General features: G+C 42.0%; 1 protein-coding gene across 3 annotated transcripts; it reads right to left on the bottom strand.

Annotated features, from left to right (window-relative positions):
• Positions 1-12,624: 12,624 nt before the first annotated feature.
• On the bottom strand, positions 12,625-14,103 carry DMAC1 (distal membrane arm assembly component 1). Of its 3 annotated transcripts, none has more exons than XM_016960584.3 (2): positions 13,739-14,103; positions 12,625-12,918 (listed from the first exon to the last, which is right to left on the bottom strand). In XM_016960584.3, the coding sequence occupies exons 1-2, from the start codon at positions 14,010-14,012 to the stop codon at positions 12,854-12,856; spliced, it is 339 nt and encodes a 112-aa protein (XP_016816073.1). In that variant the 5' UTR covers positions 14,013-14,103; the 3' UTR covers positions 12,625-12,853. The 3 variants fall into 3 exon arrangements, with proteins under 3 accessions (XP_016816073.1, XP_016816071.1, XP_016816072.1); XM_016960582.4 differs by having other exon boundaries at positions 13,825-14,095; XM_016960583.4 differs by having other exon boundaries at positions 13,727-14,093.
• Positions 14,104-20,015: the final 5,912 nt, after the last annotated feature.

Here is a 20,015-nt window from a genome sequence, read left to right as displayed (position 1 = left end):
TGAGCGAGGTCTGTGTCCCAACTTTTTCCTGTCCATCTGCAAAGATGGACAGCTCTGGCTCTTTCTCTGAGTGCAAGCATGCCTGTACAATGTCTACAGGGAAATTATACCTTTTACAGGCAATAGTGGCTTAGAGCCAAGTGATGAGCCTTCCCTATGTTATGGCTATGGTGGTGAGCTTCTCTATGTTATGTCTACATGGCTATGATAACAAGTGAAGTTATAAGCCTGCACTCTAAACTCGCTGAGTCATTCTGGATGTTTACCTCAGCCTATGCCTGACCAAAGCACAGCCATGTTCCTTACACTCTATCCCCTAGGCCGAGGGAGACATAGGCCTTGGATATGCAGGTTATACACATAAACTTTGGGTACATAGGCTTGATATACACACACAGGCTTTATATATAAGTTTTGGGCACACAGTTTGATAAACAGCCTTGGCACACAGGCCTTACATTCCACCCCCTACGCTGAGGGAGTTCTTCTAGTGCAGATCTGTGTGCATAGGGCAGCACCTTGGACCCATAGGCCACAGAGAGCAACAACCTACCACTAATATTCCTGATGTGCTACCCATGATTATTAGAGCCCAATGTAGGCCAGAGCCCCAGAGGCACCCACTATCTCTGCACGGGGTCCTCGGTAAGGTGTTCAATCACCTTAATCTCCTGTGACACCCCTTGTAAGGCTGCTGTTATGTTATGGTGGTTGTTAGGGATAAATGTACAACACTGTGTCCCTGCAAGGGCACAGGTGCCACCTTGGGCAGTTGTAACTATGTGTGAGGCCATACAGTTTTGCTGCACCACCTTCCTGATCTGATTAACCTTATTAGTTAGCAAATGGAGAGCAACTTGGGTGTAATTCAGGGCCCGAGCTGTGTGCTCTGCAAGGACTATAACTTGCATTTCTACAGGAATAACACCTACTTCAGTGATAGTTATTATTAAGGGATAGAACCACTGGGGGCCTGCCGCACTCACAAAAAGTGGGAACACAGCACCTCCCAGTTATGCAGGTGATTAGGCAATGTGGGAAGCATGGTGACAGGGACATAGGGCTACCCCCAGGTACAATGTCCAGTCCATTTGACTGGCAGATATGGCCATCCTGTATCCCCACAGACCATAAGCTCCCAGGAGGCATAAATTCCATGGGGGCCCGGCCTTGGTATGGCCACTTGTTCCACCACACCCTTGGTGTAGCGACAAATGTTATGTTTGCACAAATCTCAGCAGACAACGATCCCACAGTGACTTTACCCCAGTGCTGGTCTATACATCGTGGTACCTACAATGGGGGCACCATGTGTTCTCCCATTAGCCAGCCCTATCCATCATGGACAGTACGAGTCAGCCAGGGGGCAGGCTTGCCATGGGTTTGGCGACACTCCCTGTCCAAAGCTCACCATATTGCCTCCCACCCATTGTCCGTGCGACCCGAAGTCTCTAGCCACGTCCAGTTCTTCACAGAAGCTGAATGCATGTGCCAGGGCAAGCTGTCTGCAGCTGCTGCTGGAAGGGTGGTGCAGATCCAACAGTTGGAGACATTGGTCACCTTGGTATAGGTCTGGGCCCAGTCCATGATGCTGTTGGACATGCCAACCTACAGCCAGAACGACAAAGCAAGCATAGGTACTAACAAGGGTAAATCATGTCCCTTAGGCCAAACACAAGCCAACTTTTATATCTAGCTGACAATGCAGCTGCCAAGCGCTTCTGCCCTGGGCAATGGTACCACACCTTATCAGCTCCCCATGGTTCTTTTGGGTCCTATACCCATGCCAAAGTCACAGCAGAGCTTATGATAGGCCACACAGACAGTACGTATGTCCCCCAGAGGAGGGTCCCTTTCCCGACTGTTTCCCTATGGATGGTTAATTGTGGAGGCCACACATTAAACACCCAAGGAGTAACATGTAAATTACACTGCAGATCCTCCCCAATAAGGGGCTACAATAGCCAACCATCTGCAATGAGGGGCTTGGAGGGTCCATGGCCAACACCAGGGTTACCTGTTTCCCTACCTTTAGGGGTGTTGGGGCAGGCAATAACAGATTACCATTCGTCCCCATACCTGGTTGGAGGAGGTCATCTTTCCTCTCATAGATCTGGCCACATGGCCTTGCCCTATATGGGTCAGTGACTAGCTAATTCTGTAACTTTCAGGTAGTTAATCACAAGGTTAAGCCCCAATAAACTACCCAGCTATTGCTGCAGATTACCATAGGTGTCACCTCCTCGGTGATCATTATCTACACTGCCCTGAGTTTAACTTATTAGCTACTTTGCCCACACTTGGTATCAAACCATATAGTGACAGTACTAGGCTGGCCTGCAGCAGCAATCTAGGCAGCAGCAGTACTCTGGCTTGACCTGTCTATATAACATGTGTCATTAGGAATGGGAGTGTGCCCTTCCTTAAACAGTGATGGCTCAGGGTCTAGGGGTGCCGTTGGCCCCATGGCCTTATCTTACATTAGGACTATAGGCCCTAAAACCTCTTGTAACTTTGCTGCTAAGGGACTTGTACTTACAGTACTCTGCTGTTCTAAGTAGGCGCCCCGCTTTGCTAAAGTGGATGTCTGCTGTCCCAGTCTCGGAGGTTGTTACCCATGAGCATATCCACCTCGCTATCGGGTAAGTCATCTGCACGACTGTAGCCTGTCCTGCAGCGCTCTTATGAGCCTGAAGGGCAGCATATGCAGTTACTAACTGCTTTCCCAGTCCGGGGGGTGGTTATCTATGAATACACCCATCCCATATTACTAATCACTTCTCTATTAAGGACTACCAGAGCTCAGCTCCCGTCCATAGTTGGGACCAAAAGCCTATTGGCATACTCAGATGCTCTGTGCACTGCTATGGGCCCTAACAGAAACTATCCATGGTCATATGCACATTTACCTTAAATGGGCACCCCTGGTCAACTACCCTTAGGGTTTGTACCTGCTAAATAGCCCGCTTGGTTACCAGACATGCTGTCTCAGCTTCGTCATCCCAATCCCAGGCAAGAGGGTCATTGCCACTTCTAAACCTGCAACAGAATCAAAGGTTAGCATAACATCATCAATAAGATCATGAAACATGGTGGGGCTATGCATGTAGCCCTGCAGCAACACTGTGAAAGTCCATTGTTGCCCTCCCGTGAAGGCAAACTCTGCCTGGCTCTCTGGAGCGATGTCAATGGAGAAGAATGCATTAGCCAAGTCCCATCACGAAGTGCTACTGTCCCAGTTCTATTGTCAAGTCCATCAGGTCCACGATGGAAGGTCCAGCTGCATGTGGAGGGGGTGTTACTTATTTCAGTTCCCAATAATCCACTGTCATCTGCCAAGTCCCATCAGGCTTTCTGACTGGCCATACTGGGGAATTGTAGGGAATATGGGTGCCACACACTATTTGCACCTCCTCTAACCTCTTAATAGTGTCAGTTATCTCTGGCAAATGGTACTGATGAGTGGAGGTAACCCATCAGGGTTGTGGCAGAACTTGGGACTGGTGATGCGAATGTCCACACAGTACCAGTTTTAATACATGAATTCTTAGTCTGAATTCTCCAACCGCAGTGTGTAAGTCCAGACTATGCAAAACGTCCACCCCCAGAATATATTCAGGTATAGGAGAAACATACACAGTGTACAGGCAGGGAGCCAAGTGGCCAACGCCAAGATGCAGAGACACAGGTTTCACCTTCACTGACTGGCCCCCATAACTGTCAATAAATGCAGCTTTGCCCAGAAACTTATCCGGGTTTCCATAAACTATACTGCAGTCTGCACCAGTATCTACCAGTGCTAGGACCTGCTGTACATTAGTGGGGGACCAGTGGATTGCCAGCTCCACGTAGAGCCTCCAGTTCTCTGGTACCCTCCGCTGAGCCAGGCACCTCGGCCAGTTCCCTAATCAACCAAGAAAGCCTCCATATATTCACTTGTCTGCAAATAGTCCTTGAGTTGCAGGATCCAGGTGGGAGTAGTTTGAACAACATTGCTTCACCGTCCCACCTTAGGCATTCTCTGGAATTGCTGCTCTGGGGACAACTGCCTTCACAGAACCAACAGCATTCCATTGGGTTGCCTGTCAATTTTCTCCCGAGCAACCCCAGCTGCAATTAAATCAATACACATCTGCATGCAGTTCACCTGCTGGGGTTCCTTCTCATCTTGTGGGGTGGTTACCCACAGAGGGGGCACCTTCCCTTTCTTTATGGCATGGGTTCCCAGGTCCCACCAATGCCTTTCTGTCTCCCCGAGGGCTGCCATAGCATTAGTCACTTCATGTATGTGGCGCCTCACATACGGGGTGAGAACAGCAGCTAGAGAACCAAAAGCTCTCTGGGGCACTGAGCCCAGCACAAGATCCCTCATGTGGGAGGTAAAGCGTTCATCATTTGGCCTCCGGGTATTCAGATCAAACATAGCCTGCCACATACCCATCTCCTGGAGTATCTGCACCAAATCAGTATATGATTGCCGTTTACTCACTGTTTCTGGTATCTTTTTGGCATCATTCCAAACAGTCCGTATGGCTGCCATCAGCCACTCAATTAATGTGTGGTCACCTTGTCCTCGTACCATTGGCATGGCTGCAGCCGCTGATGAAAGGAGGGATGAGTTGTGATAGAAGCCAGTTTCTCCATCTCAGAGGCAGAGCAAGAAATGCTATCAGTTCCTTTGTCCCGGAGACAGAGCATTCAGGTAGGGAGGGGTTCCCCTGGGTGTGGCCTGCACTGTTTACCTAACTGCTGCAACTCAGTGCAGGTATAAGCACTATAAGAGGTGTGTTCTACCACTTTGGGGGGTCCCTGGGCTCTCCCCTGGGGTCATATCAGCTGCTTATGTTCTACCTTTTGATGGATCATAGGGTGAGCCCACAGTGGGGGAGCCTCCTTCTCTTTGGCATCAGACCAAACAAGAGTGTCCGGCCAGGAGGACAGGCTTAAGGTCACGCCAACAGCTGTTGCTAAGTCCTGTTCCAAGCTGTTTATCTGGGCCTCCAAGTGCCCTGCTTGTGCCTGGAGATCCCCCATCCTCAGGTGCTGTTCCAAGCTGTGCACTTGGGCCCGTAGGTGTGCAGCTTGCACTGGGAGGTCACTTACCTGTGGGACTGAGCATGTACTTCCCGCAGTGCAGTCAGAAATGCCCATCCAACTCTCCTGGTGAAGGTGCATTCCTTCTCTATGCTGTGTGCTTCCAGCTGCTTCAGTGCTTTCTCCACATTTGCGGGAGACCCGCCCACTGCCTCCCACATTTCCATTGGGGCACATCCAAGCAGCACCTCTGCCACCGGGTACCATAGCCCATGCTGCAAGATGTTAGGGAGTGGCTCTCTAGCTGCTGTTCTCACCCCAAATGTGGGATGCCACATACATGAAGGGACTACTGATATGGCAGCCCTCTGGGAGGCAGAAGGCCATTGGTGGGACTGAGGAACTAGTGCCATAAACAACGGGAAGATGCCCACTCCACAGGTAACCATGCCACGAGGTGAGAAGGGGTCCCAGAAGCCGACACAGGAGCCCTCGGGGGCTGAAGACCCACTCACTTCATCCTGCCAACGTTGCCAATTGTCAGGTTCACGACTATGCCAAATGTCCTGCTTGGGGTCAGGTTCCAGATCATGATGAGGTTCGAGGGGAGTGGGCAGATGGTCAGATAACTGAGAACAGTCAGCATGGGCTGGAACCTGACTGTGAAAAAACACTCAGGGGGCTATGAACAGGTGAAGTGTAGTTTTATTCAGCAGCTCTCTCATCAGCTGCTTACTCACACTAGCTCTCCCACACTGTCCACCTTTTCTCAGCTGCTTAGTCCGGCAGCCCCCACACACAGCTGCACGACCGGCTCTCCCGTCAGGGTCAGCAGCTTAACTCTTTCTCTCTCTCTGGGCATGAGCAAGCTGAGCTATGTTCTGGCTCCCTCCTTTGTCATCTGCAAAGATGGACAGCTCTGGTGCTCTCTTTCTCTGGGCGAGAAGTGCACCTGTACAGTGTCAACAGGGTAATTATATCTTTTACAGACAATAGTGGCTTAGAGCCAAGTGATGAGCCTTCCCTATGTTATGGCTATGGTGGTGAGCTTCTCTATGTTATGTCTACATGGCTATGATAATGAGTGGAGTTATACGCCTGCACTCTAAACTCAATGAGTCTGGATGTTTATCTCTGCCTGTCCTTGACCAAAGCACAGCCATATTCCTTAGAAGAGAGTAATCACACTTCGTGCTGCAGGCATGATCTAATCAGGAACGGGTCAGGAAAGACCTCTTCCCACCCAGTGGGGTTGTTTGGTTGGCTAGGTGCACACTAACTGGGGTGAAGACTGCTAAATTCCTGTTAAGCATCAGGCATTGCAGCTGCAAGATGTTAGGGAGTGGACTTGACTGGGTAATAGTCTCATCTGCTGCAGCTTTGCAGGATTACTGCAGGGTGCTATTTCAATTTTCTATGAATTCCTCATTGCTATCTCTGTCTTTTGGAATCTAAGAAAGTGTATCTACTTCTTTAAACAGAGATTATGGGAAGAGAGGACTTTAGTGCTGAAAGAGAATTTAGAAATTATCTGTTCTGATCTTCTGACTTCACAGAGGGTAAAATTTATGTTGTTAAATGCTAAGTGACTTGCCCAAGAGCATATTAGGAGCTGGTGGCAGAACTAGGATTAGAAGCTGGGTTCCATGGCTTCAATCAGATCTTCTTTCCATTATGTTATAATTAAGATCCACTGTACAAAGGTCAGTCAGGTTCAGCTATGCCTGAGGCTCACCAAACTTTCTTAAGCCTGGAGGGCTTGTTACAATACAAATTGGTGGGTTCTACCCCCAGGGCTTCTGATTCAGTAGTAAATGTCAATGGGCTGAGAAGGTGGAAGTTTAGTAAGTTATCAGGTAATGATGCTGCTGCTAGTCCAGGGACCAAACCTTGATAACCACTGAGATATCCTAAAGTTATCAAATGGGACAAACATTTCTTTCTCTTCTCATTCATTTGTTCTGTTGTTTATTCACTCAGTCATCAAATATTTATTGAATATCATCAACTGAAAGCCTCACATGTTGGTGCTGGGGATGGGAAACATGAAGATGACAAAAGCACAATCCTCTTCTTGAGGAGTTCACAATCACTGGGGAGGGACAGATGCATAAATAAGCAATTACTGGGCAAACATTTAAGTGCAGTGATAGAATTCTGCAGAAAGTTAATGGTTGCACCAGAATCAAAGTAACTGAAGTGGAACTATTTCACGGAAGGCTTCACCGGAAAGGCAACACTCAGTCTGGGCCTTGAAGGACAAGTGGGATTTCTCCATATAATGCAGGGACAAAAAGATATTCCAGCTTGAAGGAATAGCATGTGTAAAGGCATAAAGAATGACATTTTAGGGAGAACTGGCTTAAGTAAGTGGCAGAAACATCGGCTGTACGGAACAGATGTCGAGGAGTGGAAGACAATTAAGACAGAAAGTTATGGAGCTGAAGATGAAAGGCATTTCATGATCTGCCAAAGTGTTTGGGATTCATCTTGTATGCAGCAAAGATACTGAATGGTTTTAAGCAGGAACATGTTTTCAAGTGGCTTGGGCTACAGTGGAGAGTAGATGAGAGGGTTTCCTGGAAGCAAGGAGGAATTAAGAATCTATTATAGCAATCTACATGAGAAATGATGATAACTGGTCCAAAACAATAGCGATGGGAATGGACAGAAGTGACGATTAGAAAGTTAAAATAACCAGGGCTTGTTAACAGGTCAGAAGTAAAGAATGAGAGTAAGGAGGGAGTCATAGATAATTCCATGGTTTCTAGCTTGGCCAGCTGATGAAGTGGAAAGACTATTAATAGAGATAAGAAATAAAAAAGAAATAGGTTGGAGGGAGATATTAAAGGTTCATTTGGGACACGTTGGGACTCTGATGTCTGAGGACAGACAAGAAGAGATGTCCTGCTGTGACTGGGAAATACAGTTTGAGGTTCAGGAGAATGGTGCAATGTCAGGATAGAGATTGGGGTAATGTCTTCGAAGGGAATGAGCTTGGGGAGATGAGTTGAATGTCTTCTCCTGGATTAATATTTACATTGCTGTCACAGTGATAAGTGATATAACCTCAATTATAAAGAAAGGAAACCAAGAGATTAATGATACTAAGGGATAACCAGAAAAAAGTGAAAATCAAAATGCAAAATTTCTAATTTTGAAACTTGAATATTTTGAGAATGGACGCTAAGAATACAACTGTAGCAACATATGTTTCTAATTAGTGTTCTTAGCTGAGCCACTACTGGTTCATTGGCCTAAGACCTTCTTTGGGCAAATTCTTAACTCCTTCGGGTCTCAGTCATCTAATCTATAAAACAGGGTTGCTGAGGATTAAATAAAACAATTCAGGTAAAATATTTAGCATAATACTCGGCATATAAAAAGGGTGCTGTAATTTTTAATATATTTACTTATCAGTGGAACAACTGTGCTAGAAAGCAGAAAACAACTAAAAACACACATTAAAACTATCCAAGAAAACCACCAGTAAAAGAACAAGTGAAGTTAGTTACTGGGAAGACAAATGCTATTCAAATAAATGGCTTTTTCTTGCTACTTCCTGAATACACAGAATGGTATTTAGTCTGACACGCCACCTACTATGACTAAAACACCACAAAACACCTCTAATTCCTTATATTAGTTTTCTATTGCTGTGACACAAAAATATCACAAACTCAGCAACTTCACACAAATTTATCTCGGTTTCACATGACTGATACTCAGCTTAGGGTCTTACCAGACTGAAGCCAAGCCGCTGGTCGGAGCAGTGGTTCTTGGTTCTCATAGGGCCCTCTTGCAAGTTCACAGGTCATAGGCAGCAATTCATTTCCTTGCAGTTGTAAAATTGAGGTCCTCATTTTCCTTCTGGCTGTCAGCTGGGGGCTACTGTCAGCATCTTCAGGCTGCCTGCAGTTCTTTACCACATGGTCCCCAGAGGCAGTTCACAACATAGATGTGAACTTTTTCTCTACGGGCCAGCAAAGAACTTCTGGAGCACTAAATCCTTCTCATGCTTCTAATCTGACTTCTGTCTCTGACTTCCAGACAGAGATTTATTGGGCTTATATGATTAGCCCTTCTGGATAATCCATTTTATGGTCATCTGATGTGGTACCTTAATTACACCTGCAAAATCCCTTCACAGCCAGCACCTAGAATGGTGTTTGATTTGAGTAACTGGGAGGTGTGTGTACCCCAAGGGGCTGGAGACAGGGACCATCTCAAGACCCTTCTACCACATTCCTGAAGCCCCTGCAAGTTCAGTCACAGGACTGAGCAGTGATTTTTAGTGGCATGGCTGGATTTAACATTTGACCCTCTGGCTATTTCTCTACACTCCATTTATATTTGAATGACAAGTTGCGAATACCTCAAAGTCCAAGAGATACGCATTTTAGAATGATGTGTAATTATGGGTCTTTCACCTTTAAGTCTGTGCCCCTAACACCTACATAATCATTGGGTCAAGACAAGAATTTGTCACTTAAAAAAAAAAAAAAAAAAAAGCAGCTTTTCAACTAAAATTGTTTGCTATTGTTTAAGAAATGTCAGTTTGATCAATGTGGTCCTGGCAATAAATCAGTTGAGGCCAAGCCTGGTTTGAGGGGATATGTGAACATATACTTGCCCTGAACATATTTAATTAAAGAGCATGTATTTTATGTTGTCAAATCAACTGGCTTCTTTCAGGAGCCTCCTAGCTTAGACACAGCCAGGCTGAGAAACCATTAATAAAAAGGAGCAAGCAGCAAATGCTAAGCTGAGGGTGGAGCTGAAGTACAAATCATGGTTGAGATGCTAACTTCCAGGGCCACCAGAAACAGCTGTCTCTGCACTGGTCTCAGCCAGGTAAAGCTCCAGAAACTTTTGAGACTGCTCTGCATTTGGGACACTCCAGGGCTGTCAACAACAGCTGTCTCCGCAACTGGCCTAGGGAAAAAAAAAGAGATCTCCCATCCCCTTCCCCTATCTTACCCAGATCCTTGAGGGTCAATCTATATGTGGGTCCTTTAATATGTTCATTTTGCTAGCTGATCACACTATTCCAGACTAGTCAATACAATACACAATAGGAACAAAAGATGGTGTAATGATTTCTTGAATATCTCGAGATATCAAAGTTTATACTCACTATATATAGCTTGAGTTAACGATATCTTGGACACTGATAAAAGCCAATGTTCACATGTACATTCACATTTTGGTCTCTGGATCCTAGAGAAATGTATAAGTGCATTTTAAATTACTTTTTGTACTTTTTCTCTTGTCTCCTTCTTTGCTATAGGTAATGATGAGACTTTATAAACTCTCTTTTCCATGCTGTAAAGGGATTCTAAAGTCTGTAAATCATAATTAAGCTGGTGTTCTTACATGACTGAGTTATAATCCATTGATTCTTGAGCCCATTTATCCTGCTTACTCCACCTCAGCTTCAACAAAAGGAAAGATATTGGGGGCAGTAAGTGAACTTTCTGTATTGAAGGATTAAGACGATGTCTCTGTCTCTGAAACCTCTCTGAGAAGATCAGACTCATCCCTAAAACAAACTAGGATGTCTGGGTTAGCACTGGCAGAAATCAGATTTTGGAGTATACTTCAAAAGAAAAAAAAAAAAACTTTTAACAAATGCAGATTTTCCTTTTGCTTCTTCCCACATTATAGACATGGTAGAACAATATTTTGCCTATACTTAGTTAAATTATTCCAAGATGGAAAGAACCAAACACAGACACTTTGGCATTATTAATGGTGAGCAGGCAGGTTTATTCAGAAAAACCTCAGATTCATACTTGTAAAAGTCTGAGAAAAACATTAAAATGCTATTACAATACAGTTGACCCAAACAACACAGGTTTGAACTGCGCAGGTCCATGTATCTGTGGATTTTCTTCCACCTCTGCCACTGGGACAGAAAGACCAACTCCTCTTGCTCCTCAGACTACTCAGCGTGAAGATGAGGATGAAGACCTTTAGGATGATTCACTTCTACCTAACGAATAGTGAATATATTACTTTCTTAATAACATTTTTTTTCTCTAGCTTACCTTCTTGTAAGAATACAGTATATAATACATACAACACAAAAAATATGTTAATCAACTGCTTTATGTTATCAATAAGGCTTCCAGTCAATTGTAAACTAACTACTAATTCAGTTGTTGAGGAGTCAGGTTATACGCAGATTCTCCACTGAGCAAATGTTCAGCGCTCTTACCTCCTGTGTTGTCCAAGGGTCAACTGTGTATATATTTAAGAGTTACTGTTCACCCAGTAGATCAAGCCAAGACCAAGTTAGGTTTACGTGTTTTTGGTTTAACCAAAGAAAATGTTCAGGGACTAAAGCAGTCCATCAATAGAACAGACTGCCTTTTAAACCAGGGAACAACTTGTCTTCGTAGGTATTTTAGGTATATGAATGACCATATGTATCTGCTTTGGGTCATCCATGGTCCCTTCCAACTTAAAACTTCTCTATTCATGAACATAGCATAACTGAGCTATGGATTTCATATAAATAATATCTTGTTGCGTACTTTAGGTTTGAGATGTTTTCTTTTTCAGTTGCATAGATATATATAGCACCATCCCCACTATGAACTCTGATGTAGAAAATACAAGATTCTAAAGTCATCTGTGAGGCTAAATAGACTTAGGCACTTCCACATAATGCTGCAAAAAGCAACAGCCGTAAAGGTACTACCTGCTCAACATGTCATTCCAAACAAATACACTATGATTAGCAGCTGAATTTAACAGTATCTTTCCGCTTTGAAAAACACTTTATATACCTTTACAAAGAAGCCATAGTATCTCAGGGTAGAAAAACCCAATAGGTAGAAAACATGGCCTTCTCTTAGAAATGAACTATGTAATTTTGAGTACTTATCTCAAAATCATCACAGAAACATATCTAGTGCTTGTGGAAAAAGAATCAAAAGATCTTTCTTTTCTTTAGCTAAAGGTTTTGAATTTTTCTTGTGACATTTAAGTCTTTTATTGTATGCTGATTTTTATGATTATCTAACTGTTTCATAATGGTTATTCTTGCCTCCATGAAAGGGAAGACTAGAACAAAAAACTGACAAGAACAAGTTCTAGCTCCATCACGGACTTACTGAATGACCCTAGGCAAATCATGTGGGCTCTTTCTTGTGTTTTAAGTTTTACCTCCAATGAAGTAACTACCTCAGACTAGCTGTGAAGCTCTCATAAGGTGATGGATTTGAAAATGCCTTGCAAAGTATCAGCAATTCATACATAGAAAATTTCACGTACTTCTATATATTGCATGATGCCCACCCAGGGTTAGGTTAACAGTTGTTGATCCAATTATGAAAGAAATAAAAAGAACTCTTTAAAATAATGAAGTAAAATAGCTAATTTTCCCGTTGGTTTACCATATGCTGTATTTAAAAGTTTTAAAAATTATACTAACTATATAACTAAACATATTTATGTTTATTATATATAATATGACATGCAATTATATAAGACATACTATTATGTTTATATATAATGCTTAATTAAACAATTATATTTAAATATAAGTTATACTTTCCTTCCCCAGATAAGACAAAGAACCTGTTTACTTCTCTGAGGGATTTATTGGTTCCTGTGAAATCTGTGAAGGCCACAAACACTCCACAGCCAGAGAATGACAACATACGATTTTCTTTTCAGTCTTGTAGTATCCACAGTAGTGATGTCTGTCCATGTACAAGTGTCTGTCCAGAACACCCATTAAATTCCATGCCTGCTCTGTGCGTCACGGGGAAAGGGACAGAGACAGAAGACAGATTCACTGGTGGTACTTTCAAACAACGCGGTAGGCCTTCCCTTTGGGGTCTGCCATGACAACGATACCCCAGGTGGCAATGCCTAGAAAAAAAACAACAATACCTTACCTTTATGCTGCATTTAAATTTACCAAGTGTTTCACATATACGCCATCTTATTTAACCCTCACAACACTTCTGGAGGATATATTACCATTGTATCTTTCTTAAAGGCAAGTGAAGCACAGAAAAAGAAAAAAAAAAAATCAGGAAAAAAAAGAATATCCTGTAGGAGAATTTACCTATACAGGACCAAGAAGGTAAGACAGTTAGAAACCTAAAATTCTATTCACTGACAATCGGTTTGAAAGCTAAAAAAATCATGACATTTGATTGGATGACATCTTGACGATCACAGAACGGGGCTGTGGGCCACATTACCCAGGTGTACCAAGTAGGTGAGTTTAGAACCCACGTCTAAAGATCTGGGATTCAAGGCAAATTTCTTAAATTAAGGTCAAGGGCCCTCGCTCAGGCTTTCTCCAGGACCTGGAGAAAAAGTATGGGCTTTGAGATCTGATATACCTGGGATCAAGTGACTGTCATTTCCTGACCATCAACACAATACTCCTCGTTGCCTCGGTTTGCTCCACAGTAAATACTATAATCATACCTACTTCTCACAGCTATTCTGAGAATTAAAAGGGCTGAGTCTAATAAGGGTTCTCAAGAAATACTAACTTAAAATTAAAAAAAAAAAAAAAGAAAGGCGTTCCAACAACTTCCTCTCCCACCTTGTTTGAGGTGCCCCCACCACCTGACCAGCGGCAGCACCCCGCCTCCCCGCCCACGTGGCTGCTCCGTTTCCTTCCTCTACCCCGCAGATACCCAAACCCGCCCAAGTGCTGTGCCTTGATTCTCACTGAGGCCGATGACCATCTGCGTAATGGTCCATGGACTCGGGGGGTATCCCATCTTCATGGGCTTCCGTGCCACCCAGTACACGTACCCGCCCGCCCCCATCAGCCCCAACCCAGAAAGCACGCGACAGCTCCAGCAGGTCTTCATCAGGCGGTGTTCTGCTGGGGAGGTCGGCGCTCCGGGTGTAGCTGGGGGCGCAGGCTTGGCGGGCGCCGCGGCGGTACCGGGAGGCGCAGTGATATAGGACTCAAAAGGCTGGGACAACCGAGACCCCATGCTCTGGAACTCGGCCTCAACCTTGGGCGTCTTTGGTTCAAACTGGCGTAAACGACGCACCGGAAGGCAGAGCGCCGGAAAGCAGAATGCCGGGACGCTAGCGCCGTGCGCGGAGGAATCTTAAGGGCTGCTGGGAAATGAAGTTCTCCTCCGCTTCAGAGGCGGAAAAGGTGAAAGAATGCTGCTCTTTCCTGCTGGATTTCTCTGGCAGCAACAACCTCGGATGCGCTGGAGGACGATTCCAGCCCTCCTCCCCGCCGCCCCCCCCCCCCGGCCCCCACTGTTTTAGAAATTCTGTAATCGCCACTCACTAAATGAATCACCTTTCAGTCTCCTTAAAGGAGAAGTCTGGCTCTCTTAAGTTTCCTGCCTCACATGAACTGCGAGACCTTGGGCATGTCATATCTCCTATCCAGAGGCCTGTGAATCGAGGAGTTGGGTTTTATAAGTGCATAATCATGTGCTAGATACAGACATACCATAGCGATTGCAGGTTTGGTTCTAGACCAACACAATACAGCAAATATCTCGATAAAGCAAGCCATGCAATTTTTTTTTGGTTTCTCGGTGCATATAAAAGTTGTTTATACTGTAGTCTATTAAATGTGCAGTAGCATTGTGTCTAAAAAACAGTATATATATCTTAATTTTAAAAAAATCTTGCCCAAAAAATGGTAACGATTACCTTAGCCTTCAGTAAATCCTAATCTTTTTTTTTTTTTTTTTTTTTTTTTTTTTGAGGTGGAGTTTTGCTCCTGTTGCCCAGACTGCCCAGTGCAATGGCACAATCTCGGCTCACTGCAACTTCCGCCTCCCGGGTTCAAGTGATTCTCCTGCCTCAGCCTCTCGAGTAGCTTGGATTACAGATGCCTGCCACCACGCCTGGCTAATTTTTTTGTATTTTTAGTAGAGACGGGGTTTCACCATGTTGGCCAGGCTATTCTCAAACTCCTGACCTCAGGTAATCCACCTGCCTTGGCCTCTCAAAGTGCTGAGATTACAGGCATGAACCACCGCACCTGGCCACTTCTCATCTTTTTGCTGGTGGAGGGTCTGGCCTTGATGGTGATGGCTGCTGACTGATCAAGGTAGTGGTTGCTGAAGGTTGGGGTAACTGTGCCAATTTCTTAAAATAAGACAATAATGAAATTTTCTGCAAGAATTGACTCTTCCTTTTACGAAAGATTTTTTTGCAACATGCAATGCCGTTTTATAGCATTTTAATAACCACTATATAACGTCTTTCAAAATTGGAGCCCTTTATCCAACATTTTGACAATGTTCGTAGCATCTTCACCAGGAGTAGATTCTGTCTCAAAAAACCACTTTCTTCATCCATAGGAAGTAACCCCTCATCTGTTCAAGTTTTATCATGAGATTGTGGCAATTCAGTCACATCATCAGGCTCCACTTCTAATTCTAGTTCTCTTGCTATTTCCACCACATCTGCTGTTACTTCCCTCATCTGAAATCTTGAACCCTTCTGAGTTGTTCATAAAGATTGGAATCAATTTCTTCCAATATCCAGTTAGGGATATTTTGATCTCCTCCCATGAGTCACAGATATTCTTAATGGCATCAGAATGGTGAATCTTTCCCAGAAGGTTTTCAATTTACTTTAACCAGATTCATCAGAGAAATCATTATCTCTGATTGTAAGGCTGCAAGAGCCTTACAAAATGTATTTCTTATATGATAAAACTTGAAAGTCAGAATTACTTCTTTATCTATAGGCTGCAGAATGGATGTTGTGTTAGCAGTTATGAAAATGCTCATCTCTTTGTACATTTCCATTAAAGCTCTTGAGTAACTAGGTACATTGTCAATGAGCAGTAATATTTTGAAAGGAATCTTTTTTCTGAGCAAGAAGTCTCAACAATGAACTTAAAATATTCAGTAAACCATGCTGTAAACAGATGTGCTGTCATCAGGCTTTGTTGTTCAAATTATAAAGCACAGGCAGAGTATCCTTAGCATAATTCTTAAGGATGCTAGGATTTCCAGAAAGGTAAATGAGGACTGGCTTCAATTTAAAGTCATCAGCTATATTAGATTCTAACAAGAGAGTCAGATTTGAAGCGTGAAACCAAGCAATGACTTGTCCTCTCTAGTTATGAAAGTCCTAGATGGCATCTTTTATTAATAGAATGCTGCTTCATCTATACTGATTATCTGTTATCAATTATCTAAGCTACGTCTCTTTGATAACTTGCTGCAGCTTTTACATCAGCACTTGCTGCTTCACCTTGCACTTTTATGTTATGAAGACAGCTTATTTTTTTTTAACCACATGAACCAATGTCTGCTAACTTCCAACTTTTCTTCTGCAGCTTTCTCACCTCCCTCAGCCTTCGTAGAATTAAGGAGAGTTGAGGTCTTGCTCTGGATTAGGCTTTGATTTAAGGGAATGTTGTGGCTGATTTGATCTTCTATCCGGATGACTGAAACTTTTTCCATATCAGCAATATGGCTGTTTTACTTTCTAATCATTGGTGTGTTCACTAGAGTAGCACTTTTAACTTCCTTTTTCTTTGCATTTACAATTTGGCTGTTTGGCCTACATTCCGGCCTATCCCAGTTTTCGACGTGCCTTCCTTAGTAATAATCATTTCTGCTTTTTGACTTAAGTTGAGAGAAGTTTGACTCTTCCTTTCACTTGAACACTTAGAGGCCATTGTCATGTTATTAGTTGGCCTAATTTCAATATTTTTGCATCTCAGCAAATGCAGAGGAGAAGTAGAGAGGGCAATGGTTGGTGGGTGGAGCAGTCAAAACACACGTTTTTATTAAGTTCACCATCTTCTATGGGTGTGGTTCATGCTGCCCTACAATTATTCCAATAGTAACATCAAATATCACTGATCACAGATCACCATAACAGATATAATAGTAATGGAAAAGTTTGAAATATTACAAGAATTACCAAAATGTGATACAGACATGAGTGAGCACATACTGTTTGAAAAATTATGCTAATAGGCTTGCTCTACACAGGGTTGCCACATAACTTTCTATTTGTAAAATATACAATATCTGCCATTTACAGTAAAGTGAAGCATAGTGAAATGAGACATGCCTGTCCTTTGCTAAGCAACTAACTGCGTGATGCCATTTAATCTTCATGACTCAACATGGCAGATGAAGTTTTCCCAACATATGACAAAACTGGCTAACTGCCATAGCCACAGTTGAAACCAGTGTCTGTGGATACAGTCAAATATCTTAAACACTACCTGTACATATTGTGAAGAGACTACACAAATGTGATCAAGATGTTAAAAATTGGTTTGAATTACCTGGATAAATACTTTTTATTTCTCTTTAGCTTCTTTCTTAAAGACATGGTCTGAATTATGTCATAGTCATGGCATTGTTTTTTTGAGAGCCTTGGAAAAATTCAACCCCAAAATCAGGCTAATAGATATGAGGAATTGATACAGAACCTGTTTTTGCCGGTTTACTTTCTTATCTCTTAAGAATGATGTTTTACTTATGATACTGTCTTTGCAATTAAACTTCTGTATCATCAACTCCCAACTCATATCACCTTTCATTTTCTTTGGGTTTTGAGTACATATTTCTTATGTTGGGTGGTTCTCAGAGAATTACTAGCAAGAAATAATGACATTTAGAGTTTTGAGTTTGTTTCTCTTAGAGGAGATGGGTGAATATAGGGATAACTTTGGATTTAAACTTTTTTCCTTTAGATTGCCTTTAAAAATTAACAAGATAAACACATTCTATTCCATGTTCTGAAATGCGATGTGATTTTTAGGAAGGCTAAAAAAAGGAAAAAATAAAGATATGGATATATGAGGATAAAATAAAGTAGTGAGAATACTGGGTTGGCCTACTGCTTAACTTCAAAGATGCTCTCTATTTATATATATGTTATATGGCACATATAATTAGGGAGGATCTTTATATATACACACACATATATGAGAGAGAGACATAGAGATATACATATCTCTATGTATATTTATATCTATAGAAAGGTGTGTGTGTGTGTGTGTGTGTATGTGCATATGTGCATGTAGTAGGAAGACAAAGGAGTTTGGCAGATTTGGGTTCGATACCTTACTTTATTACTGTGGGCCACCCATGTGACATAGAAAATATTATTTATCTTCTCTGGACCTCAGGTAAATCGTGTGTAAAATAAGATTTGGACTAGTTGGTCTCTAACAGTTTTTCCTGACTTGAAAATCCAACTACTTATTAGGAATCTCTCTTCAGATGGCATTGCACTAAGTGCCATACCAAATGAATTCAATAGTATTTCATTTAGAAATTCACAATTGTGGCTTCTGCTTCTTACTGCCTGATACAACACTTTATAGTTATGTAATTTCTTCGTATTTATATAGGAACAAACTCATCGTTTCGCAATTGTTGCCAGACATTTTGACTGATAACCCTATAGATAAAAAAGATTGAGCACACACTATCATTTATGCATGTTTCTTATTTATAAATTATATATTAATATACCGCATTGTATATTATAAGCATGAGGTAAAATAATAGAAATAAGAAATTTCAATATTTTCTCACATCACAATATATGGACTTGTGCATCTCCATGGATACCATGGTTATTTGACATGTGATTTTATTTATTCATGTTTTATCTAAAAGCTTATCTTCCATCAGGAGAGAACATCATTAATTCTCCAAATAAATAGTATTAAAATAGCCCTATAACACTATATCCGAACAACAGGCAAGATTTTATTTTAATTTGTGTTCCTTTCAAGTACCTTCCAAAAGATGGGTTTGTTCTCTTATGATTATCTCAAATGAACTATTTCAGGCTTTGCTGCTATTTGATTGTTATATCCCTCCAAAATTCAACAATGGCTTCTGCAGAGCCTATGTATCCTAAAACTACATAGCACATGTTGCAATTGAGATGGACTCACATAATTTTGATTGGAAAATTACTGGAAGCATTAACACACCTCTTGAGATAAATGAAACAGAAGGGTCTGAGAATAAGGGAAGATGCTGATGAAAGCAAGCATTGTAATTGGAAGAAGTCTTTAAGGGAGGGAAACTAGTAGAAGGTTGAAAGCTAACTTTACCTCATTTTCTTCTTCATTGTGTTTATTTCTTTTACTATTTGTTATGTCTATAGTTCATTTTAGCACTTTTGACTCACAAGATCTCGTGATTTATTTATAAATATAAAAAGTGCAAAAGATGTAAAACTGTACATACTGAAAGTGTGCTTCACACTCCTGTCTGTCAGCCACCCAGTTCTCCTTCCCTGACAGTGTGTGTTACTAGTTTCTTGTGTGTCTTTTCAGAGATGTTTGCTTATGTGCGTTTTTTTTTCTCCAATGATTTTAGAGTTCACTGCATATCAGTCTATATGTAAAGAACTTCTTTATGCTTTTGTGTGGGTCTATAGTATTCCATTTTATGAGCATACTATATGAGTGCCCTCATATGAGTGGGCACTAATGGACATTTAGACTGCTTCCACTCTCTTGCTACTATAGATAGTGTCACAATAAGTAAGTTTGTGTATACATCATATCAAAAACATATAAGTATATCTTAGAATAGGACATATTCTAAAGATATGTATGGTAATTATAAGCGTGGTGGATAGTACCAAATTGTCCTCCATAGAAATCATGCCAGTTTACACTCTCACCAGCAAGTACAAGAAGACCTGTTTCTTCACACTGTTATTTAAAATTGAATCATTGATCTTTGATCTCTGCCAATCTAATATATGAAAAATGGTTTCATTTTCCTTTTTTTATTATGAGTGAGCTTCTTAAGTATGTTTAGGGGCAACTCATATTTATTTTTCTGTGAACTGTCAACATATTTTATCCATTTTTCCATTAGATTGCCTTTTTCTCATTGACTTCTCAGGACTCTACATATTAGATGAGTTAACCTTTTGTCTGTGATATAAGTAGGCATATTTTTCTCCCAATTTGATATTTGTCTTTTGACTTTGTTTTGCTTTTTACTATGCACATT

Source organism: Pan troglodytes, chromosome 11, assembly GCF_028858775.2.
Source record: "Pan troglodytes isolate AG18354 chromosome 11, NHGRI_mPanTro3-v2.0_pri, whole genome shotgun sequence".
Classification (NCBI taxonomy): domain Eukaryota; kingdom Metazoa; phylum Chordata; class Mammalia; order Primates; family Hominidae; genus Pan; species Pan troglodytes.
The sequence above is the reverse complement of the archived record's forward strand: the minus strand, read 5'-3'. Positions and strand labels throughout refer to the sequence as shown.